The sequence below is a fragment of the Aristolochia californica genome, unplaced genomic scaffold (genome assembly GCF_029961685.1).
Source record: "Aristolochia californica isolate CCGP_79_NKW_82.1479 unplaced genomic scaffold, dmAriCali1.0.hap1 SCAF_3, whole genome shotgun sequence".
In the NCBI taxonomy this organism is placed as follows: Eukaryota; Viridiplantae; Streptophyta; class Magnoliopsida; order Piperales; family Aristolochiaceae; genus Aristolochia; species Aristolochia californica.
In genome coordinates, this window is record NW_027181992.1 from 43,884,455 (window position 1) to 43,892,779 (window position 8,325).

The 8,325-nt window shown below is 37.0% G+C and overlaps 2 protein-coding genes across 6 annotated transcripts; one reads left to right on the forward strand and one right to left on the reverse strand.

Annotated features, from left to right (window-relative positions):
* Positions 1-1,353: 1,353 nt before the first annotated feature.
* Positions 1,354-2,927, forward strand: LOC137959593 (NDR1/HIN1-like protein 6). Its single transcript, XM_068806953.1, has 3 exons — positions 1,354-1,905; positions 1,987-2,064; positions 2,835-2,927. The coding sequence occupies exons 1-3, from the start codon at positions 1,354-1,356 to the stop codon at positions 2,925-2,927; spliced, it is 723 nt and encodes a 240-aa protein (XP_068663054.1).
* Positions 2,671-8,048, reverse strand: LOC137959804 (uncharacterized). 5 transcript variants are annotated; one of them, XM_068807161.1, is made up of 7 exons: positions 7,714-8,048; positions 6,755-6,801; positions 5,210-6,103; positions 4,885-5,085; positions 4,459-4,654; positions 3,368-3,474; positions 2,671-3,166 (listed from the first exon to the last, which is right to left on the reverse strand). In XM_068807161.1, exons 3-7 carry the CDS (start codon positions 6,065-6,067, stop codon positions 2,990-2,992), a joined length of 1,539 nt encoding a protein of 512 aa, XP_068663262.1. In that variant the 5' UTR covers positions 6,068-6,103; positions 6,755-6,801; positions 7,714-8,048; the 3' UTR covers positions 2,671-2,989. The 5 variants fall into 5 exon arrangements, with proteins under 5 accessions (XP_068663262.1, XP_068663263.1, XP_068663261.1 ...); XM_068807162.1 differs by having other exon boundaries at positions 5,210-6,100; positions 6,755-6,804; XM_068807160.1 differs by having other exon boundaries at positions 6,755-6,804.
* Positions 8,049-8,325: the final 277 nt, after the last annotated feature.

Below are 8,325 nucleotides of genomic sequence, written 5' to 3' on the forward strand. Positions count from 1 at the left end.
CTGAGACGAGACTTGAGATAGTTTAATTTGGGATAGCATCAATTTGTATTTGACCCCTCCCCCCCCCCCCCCCCCCCCCCCCCCACCTCTTCTAAGTTACTCCAATTACAAGATGTCATTTATATCTCCATATTTTCAATAATGCCATTATTTTCATTTCATTGTATAAAATTAATAAAAAATTAATAAAAATTAATGAATATCAAAATAAATGCATGGGATAATAAGTAAGTGTAGAATAAGTCGAGTCAACTTGATCCCCAATAGCAACTTCAACTATTCCATGGTGTACCTCGAGTCAAATAGAGGTTACCTCGAGTCAACTCAACCATCAAGGACGCTATTTTAGGCATGTTATACAGAGCCAACTTGAGGTAGGGTTGAGTTGACTCAATCCACAAGGATTAGGAAACTACTAGTTGATTCTTGTCTCTATAAATACACCCTATAGCTCACCTAAACTTTAGGAGAATAGATTAATCTAATTGTTCTAGACATGGAAATCCTCTTTGGTAGCCAATTTAGGTGAAAGAAACTCACTCTATTAGCTTTCTCTAAAACCGGTGTTGGTCTCAAAATCCCCATTGAGCTAATTTTGATGGTATCGAACACTTAATCAACTAATTATGTGTGTCAAGTAAGCTTGGTTAGCTAAAAAAACCTCAAACTAATCACGCAATCAGCCAAGAACAGCCAGAAAATTGCCAATACAACAAGAGATATGGAGGTCATTCCTCTTAAAAGACATAAAGCCCATTGTTCACACAACCAGGAGAGAAAACTCTTTGTTAGGATCTCTTCACCTAAATGTTTGAATAACCAGCTCATGGAAGGCTAGAAAAGAAAGGAAGACAGCAAGACACTAGTGTAAGGACTGATTCAACGGGTCCGGTTTATAGTCAGGACTGGAGTAACCAGCCGCGTCATCTGATTGTAAGACAAATCCAGTTTTTGTCCAAATAAGAATAAAAAAAAAAAATGGTTGAACCGGTGGGTTCAATCCAGTTTTGGCAATATCTCAACTGTAACGAGGAGTTCATCGATCGTCTGGAAGGTCCTGACCAGAGTAAGTTTTCTTACTGGTCTTCATGCAGACAACTGGAAACCAAGATCAACCTGAATTCTTTCAAAAGTTCTGGACATCTGCGGAGACAAAGTTTAGCTTTCTGCTAAAGTAAATTACAAAACCAAGCATCTCCGATCAAGGTTTTGTAATTCCTTCAAGAAAGGAATAACGCAAAGGTGCACTTTTGCATCGCTTACTAACAGGGCAAGGGCACATTCTTCTCCCTCCACCCAGGAGCTTACCCTCATTAGCCTAAACATGATCACAAATTACAGTTTTGTGGCATCATGGATAACCAGACCTACGAGCGGTTCGAGAGGAAAAAGTTCTGCGACTCAGATCGTCTCGGACAAGCACCGCTCTTTTCCTTCGAAAGATTTTGTTACTTCCTCTGCTTGTTTCTTCTTATCGGAGTGGCCATTGCTGGAGCAGTTCTGTTCCTGATCATCTTCTACCTGAAGCCCAGAAAGCCAGTCTTCTCTCTGCAAGCTCTACGTGTGAATTCCTTCGCACTAAATTCTACTTCGACGTCGACCGTCTACGTCTCTTCCGTCGTTTTGTTCGCGTTCCTCGCCGAGAACCCCAATAAGATTGGTATCAAGTACAGCCCTTCAGAGATCTATTTCCTGTACGGAGGGATACCCGTTGGAGTCGCTCACGTCCCCAAGTTCTACCAGCCGGCACACAGCAAGAACGTAAGCGTGCAGTCAGAGTTGGTGCTCCAGAATGTTAACCTCACTCAGATGGCTACTGCTATGGACCCTGTGCTGGAGTTTCGAATCGCAGGAGACATCAGAGCTCGTTTCTGCCTTCTCCGTCTTACCTTGCCTGTCATTAAGGTTCCATTGCTTCCCCATAAAATCCTTCTGTTAGTTGCTCATTTCCATCGAATTGAACCTTTTAAGCTTTTTGCTCAACAGGTTGCGCTGGACTGTCAAATAGATATAGATTACAGAAAAATTTTAAGTAAAGGGATTAATTTCACTAGAGATCACAAGGTATACAGGAGATTTTCTATTTTTTTTTCCGCATTTTTTCTTTTATTACTGACCGTCGTTTTGTTTATGTTTATGGGTTTTGCAGGCTCTTCTCTCTTTCTTTCCGCCGTTCTCCAAAAAATGCTCTCTGGCTATTTATGTATAACCGATACAATGTCATTTGATGATTAGTAGAACACATGTAACAGAAAAATTTTCCTTCTTGTTTCTTATTGTGATTTCATTGATATTTTTGTATACGAGAAAAAAGATGTCTTTTACCACATGCTAGTGGATTACGGAGCAGAAGTAGTAATAGTCTTAGAACATGGATGTCGTTTCACGTAGCTGCTGCTGCAAGATCACGTTTGCTCATATTCACTATCGTTCATTAACCATGTTTAAACAATTTTGAACAAAAGAAGAAGTAATTCAACCGATAATTTGCATTTCTGGGCTAGAAAAGAAACAGACATCTTAGGTGGGTATCATGGATGGGATTTGAGCGATATATGAACTTTATTTCACAGGTCCTGGTCCCAATCCTGCAATCTTCTTGAACAGTGCAAGAAACACTCCCATAAGCAAACGCTGATTAAATTTGATCAGTGTAAAGAGATGCTCAGCCAGAAAATGATGGTGACAAAAGCTAATGATATTAGAACTTTAAGGTATTTTCACCAACAATGTCACCAAATAAATGCAATAAATGAGAGTGAATATTTACAACTCAAACGAACATGAGCATTCACAACGATATGATTATGTACATTCAACTGAATATGTTCCAGCTGACCCAGATTAAGATTAGCAAAGGCAAGGAGCCAGGGAGCCAGGGAGCCAGGGAGCCAGTAAAGAGTTCCAAGTGGTTATGTACTAATTAACTGGGTGGTAGAGCCCAAGTAAAGTGCAATATGTGCAAATCCCTACTGTGGAAGTCTACATCTCATCTTTGAGAAGAGATCATCAAGAGCAGAATAAAGCGGCTCAGCAGCCTTGGGTCTGTCAACCATCCCAAGCAGAATGTCATTTGTAGTGAGATAAGGATCACCATAGAAACATAAATTTGTACCCATCCTTGTTGCAACGAAGTTGCTTTCCAGTGAAACGCCCACAAATGCTCCTGTTTCAAATTCACATCCAGCAAAGGTCAAGTTGTGGATAAACCAAAGAATACTACCCAAATTTTCTTCCATTCATGCATGTCAACATTTTCAACATAATTTCATTAAAATGTTAGACATTTTCAAACTTGATTTGTTAATAAATGTGCATATTCATTCCATTTTTTTTATCATATTGCCACATAAGAAGGAGAAGTTACCATCCCATCATGTTGCTTTTTTATGACTCTATGTGCTTGGCCCTTCTTAGGCTTACTTTCTCTCGTCTGATGGACAGGATGTAATTTTATATAAATAAAATTCTGCCCTGAAAGTTAAAACATTTACCACAAAAACTTACCTGAAAACAGATAAATGTAGAATAAAGATTTGCAATTCAAGGCAAGTATATATGCTTCTGTATACATGGTATGGGCAAAATATATACTTCACCTTTGCTTTAAAAAACAAAAGGACTTCCAGATAGATAAAGATTAGGATTCCTCATAAGGGGGGTGGGGGGGTCTATATGCCATCTAACATGATATTTACAGCAATATCAACTGATCTCTTTAAAAATCATAGAAAATTTAGAAAAAATGAAAATTTCCTTACAGCTAAAAAACATCCGCCTTTCAATTCATATAAGTGGTAACCATCAAGAAGCATCCATCCTTGTCTATACTGGACTGCCAACTCTTTAAATTTGAAAAAAAGAATCTTGCATCTCTTTTTTCCTCCCCTAGAAAAAAGTTGATTCCATCCCTATATAGTCATGATCTACTCCAGTACCTTTTTTTTTCTCCCTTTCTAGAAAATTTCTTTATGTAGCAAATGGAAAACTATGAGCTCATGATAATTCCTAAGTACCCCTAAATAAATTGAGAAAAACTATGAGCCCATGATCATAGGTCAGGGCCTCAATTCCTTAGCACCCCATGACAAATTGACAAATCTCTTTTATTCTATTAAATACTTATCTATCTGTCTGAGAAATGAGGAATATCTACTTCCAATATTTACATTTAATGTCTTCCCAAGTTAAAAACTGGATAGAGAAGAAAGGTTTTTAAAATAAAGAAACAAGGTAGCAAAAACTGAGGGTTCAAACAAAGAGATTTTTGTTGGTCCCATGTCAATCACTGCAGTGTTAATCAAATTCATGCACAACTTTGTGTCTTCATAAGAAGAAAGAGAGTAGGTTAAGAAATGCAATTGGTTAACAATTTTATTGGAATAAAAGATATATTGGAACCATAAAAATGATTGAAAAAATGGGTTGCAAGGATTTCAAAGTTATATTGATTTCTACCTTTGCTGCAGCTGTAAGTATAACACATGCCAGAGCCCTTATCTCCAACTCGAAGATCAGCCTCCACTACTCTCCCTACAGGTCCAGCTGCAGCACTCAAGCCAGCCCCGAGAGAAAAATGCATACGACTACAGAATGTTTTCACAGCTTTAGAATCATGAAGCACAATGATGAAATCGGTGAGTTCACCCCCAATCTGTAGAATACAAATAAAAAAGTAACCAATAAAACTTATAGCTTTCTCACCATTAGTAGCAAAGAAACAGTTTATGTTTACTTCTTCTGTATTTTTTTCTTTTTCAAGAAAAGCCTAACACAAGTCTTTAAATTAGATGCCAAAACAGGCATCCAACTTTTGATAATAAAATACATGTTCTTAAATAATAATTGGAACATTTTAAAAAATGTGCCATGATGCAAGCCAACCTGCGCTCCCCACCCTAAGCCAAGTGACAGTATGGCAGATGGTGCAGACCAAGACCCATCCGACCTTCGAGCAACCACCAAACCTGTACCCATTTTGTAGGTAAGAACCACCCCTGCTTTTGCAACTGTTAAAATTGCCAGCCCTTTAGCTCCTTTTAGCACTGCCAGAGGTATAGATCTCTCTGGATTTAACCTAGCAACCTGTAAGATTTAAGAACCAATGTAGAGTAAACTGGGAATCTAAATAACTTTCATGGAATACATTCAAAATTTTCAAATTAGCAGGAACCTCACAGATTGACCCTAAAAGTAATAACAGGTGCACCTGACAGTAACTCCTTAAAGTAATGGTTGACTTGTATATCTCCTGTGCCATAGATAAACCTATGGGCATATTTATCCATCCTCTCATACATGTCCAATCAGTCACATCATGCTTTGCAACCTGCACAGCATTGCTGATGGTGTTCATCAATACACCCTGCAGAGGATCAAGCCTATCATAGCAAGTGTCACACACCCTCTGGGGGTCCCGCTCTCTAAACTTCACAGGTAGCAAACATCTACCCTTTGTGCATGTCCTACAGAAAACACCTCCACAAAACCGGCAATGGTGCCTACCACGAGTGAGAGGTTTAAAAGAGGCATTGCATTGCATGCAAACCATTGAAGAACTATCCGGAAGCCACTCAGGAGGGTCTGCATCCAGAACATCTCTGTTTACACCATAATTACAGCCAAGGGGCTCAAACAGAGGTGGTGCACTTGGAATGTAAACTGAAGGATGCAAAAAACTATCTCCATTCTTTTCAGAACCAAGAAATGACAAATTTGACTTACTATCCCGTGAATCTCCTATCACAGCAGGGCCCTTATAACTACCTGTTATGATAGCATATATACCATTCAACACATTTCTCAAGTTCACTTCAGGAGGCCTCTTAAATTTTTGAGTAGAAATCTGAGAATCCTTGCTTGACTCATTTCCTCCATCAAGAAGATCTAACTTTAAAGGCAATTGATAAGTGAACTCTTGCTTGAAAGGCATTGGCCCTGAGGCACAAGAACCCTTTCCTCCAGAGGCAGTCCACATAGAAGGAGGGTAATCTTCTTCATAATGAATGTCATCAGTCGGTTTATCAAGGTTAGACAGCGAAGAATATGAAACACGTCCTTCATCCATGCGTGCAGCAGAAATTTGAAGCACAGAAAGCCACTGCTGCAGGTTTACAATACTTGTTAGATCATGCAAATGAAAATAGAGGCAATACGAGTGCACCTACTGCTGCTTAATATTCTTTATTAGTATATATAAAAAAGAAACCAAATAATTATAAAAAAAGAAAGGCATGCTGGCAACAATAGCGCTTCAGGGAGAAAAGATTTCCCAAGTAAAATCAGATAAGCAGCTAAAAGCAATAAGAAGAAGCAAATACAATAACAAACATGAAGTGATTAGTAGTACAATACAAACAAGGTAATCCAAAAGATTAAAATATGGTGCTGGATATACATCAGATAGTACAATATATCCGGTGAATTTTGAGGTAAAAGATTAATAGTAGACCAGAATAATAACTAAAATTGGAATAGATTCAACTCAACGTGGAAGCGGATTGAAGAGGAGTTCAACATTTGGAACACCTATCAATTTTTATTTTTTTTAAATACCTATCAATTTCACAAAGCAATTGAACGCTTTGGAAGATATGACACCAGAAACGAAAGGTTTGAAAATGCTAGTTCTGTGTAGATAAACCAAAGTCATTTGAAAACCACAGAATAGCACCTGCACTTCATACCTGAATACTCCTCTATAATTTGTAAAGTTGCTGCTGACAGGGAAAGAAAGCACGATTCTATGACATACCTGATTACAATGCTCAGGATGCGAACTCGCAGATGGCTGTGAAGTTGCTGCTGATAGGAAAAAGAAAGGATTTTACGTGAAAAGGTGAAAGAAACATTTGATGGCTTTTGTAAGCAACGAAACTTGGGGAGGTTACTGATTTTCAAAGTGAAAGTGAAAGGTTTTTTTGTGTTAGTGTGCTCAATGGAAAGTACAATGTAAATTACTTTTTTGTGTTAGTGTGCACAACGGAAAATATAGTGGAAAGTGCAGAATGAGTTTATTAATAAAATACTCTGATACATTTAATATTTTTAAGATAGTTTTATTTAAAATTTTAATTAATAAAATAAGATAAATAATTTACAAATTTAAAATAAAATATTAATTTAATTAAATACAAAAAATAATATACCTAAACAAACATGATTAGTAATTTTAAACCCTAAACCCTAAACCCTAAAAAAATTGGAAAGGGTTTAGGCCCTAAACACACAAAAATACAATTTGAATTAAAAAACAGAAATCAACTTCAATAAATCATCCATTAAATCGTCCATTAGAAAAAAATCATCAGTTAATTAACAGAAATAAAATACAACAATCAAAATCATAATTATTGAATAATATGTCAATTTACCGAAATAAAATACAACATTCAATGACATAGGAATCTATAAACTAAAGAACAGAAAATTAATAAATACAGAGATCAATTCTATCAAGCTTCAATTAAACTTAGTAATAACTTCAATTTAAATCACAGTTCAATTTATCTGTAACCGACAGAAATTCAGAAATTAAACTGTAAATCACACGAAAAATTAATACAGTAATTAAACTGTAAATCACTACGAAAAATAAATACAGTAATTAAATACCTAAATTAAAATCAATGCATTAATTAAATATAGAAATTAGATTCAACAGAAACCCTAAAAATATTTTCATCAAAATTAACAGAAACCGTAAAAAATTACCTTGGTCAATCGGCTTCTGAAATTCGGCTTTATAGGGTGAGAGGAGTTGATTACGTCTTCGGTTTTGAGAGAGGGGGCGGCGAGACGATGAAATGATAGTTTCCAGGATTGAGAGAAGGGGCGGCCAGAGGATAAACAGAGTGGAACGGAAAAGAAGGGTCAGAGACGTGGCTGAGACGAAGACTGGGTTGAGAGGAAGAGAGAGCAGCAGGGGAGCAGCGGCCGAGCTACAGGGAAGCAGGCGTCGGCGAGAGGAGCGTCAAGAGAGAGAGTTATTCGCTCGTTTCGTTTAGCGCACACTAACGAGCTCAGCGTGCATTAACAGCCATAGACAAATTAACTGGGAAGTAGAGCAGACGGAATTTGATATCGAGACATCATGATATAGGGTTAGTGTACTTGAAAAAACAAATTACGGGGAAAGGAAGAGTTGAGTTTTGGGTTTTTAAAACCCATGGAATCAAAGCCCAATTAATGAAGTTGATCACAAACTTCAACCCCAAACAGATTTTAATATCTTTGAACATATTAACATTATTGTTAATACTTAAAAAATACTTAATTTTTTATTCCTATAATTTAATTTTTCATTCTTATTATTAACTTTATTTT

Bases quoted from the DNA above. Each gene is read 5' to 3' on its own strand.
- LOC137959804 (XM_068807163.1), bottom strand. From the start codon at position 6,067: ATGGATGAAGGACGTGTTTCATATTCTTCGCTGTCTAACCTTGATAAA. The intron at 4,655-4,884 runs GTTGGCTTGCAT...TGTATTCTACAG, and splicing joins GCTTAGGGTGGGGAGCGCAG to ATTGGGGGTGAACTCACCGA. The intron at 3,167-3,367 runs GTAACTTCTCCT...AATTTGAAACAG, and splicing joins AAAAGCAACATGATGGGATG to GAGCATTTGTGGGCGTTTCA.
- LOC137959593 (XM_068806953.1), top strand. From the start codon at position 1,354: ATGGATAACCAGACCTACGAGCGGTTCGAGAGGAAAAAGTTCTGCGAC. The intron at 1,906-1,986 runs GTTCCATTGCTT...TTTGCTCAACAG, and splicing joins TTACCTTGCCTGTCATTAAG to GTTGCGCTGGACTGTCAAAT. The intron at 2,065-2,834 runs GTATACAGGAGA...AATATGTTCCAG, and splicing joins ATTTCACTAGAGATCACAAG to CTGACCCAGATTAAGATTAG.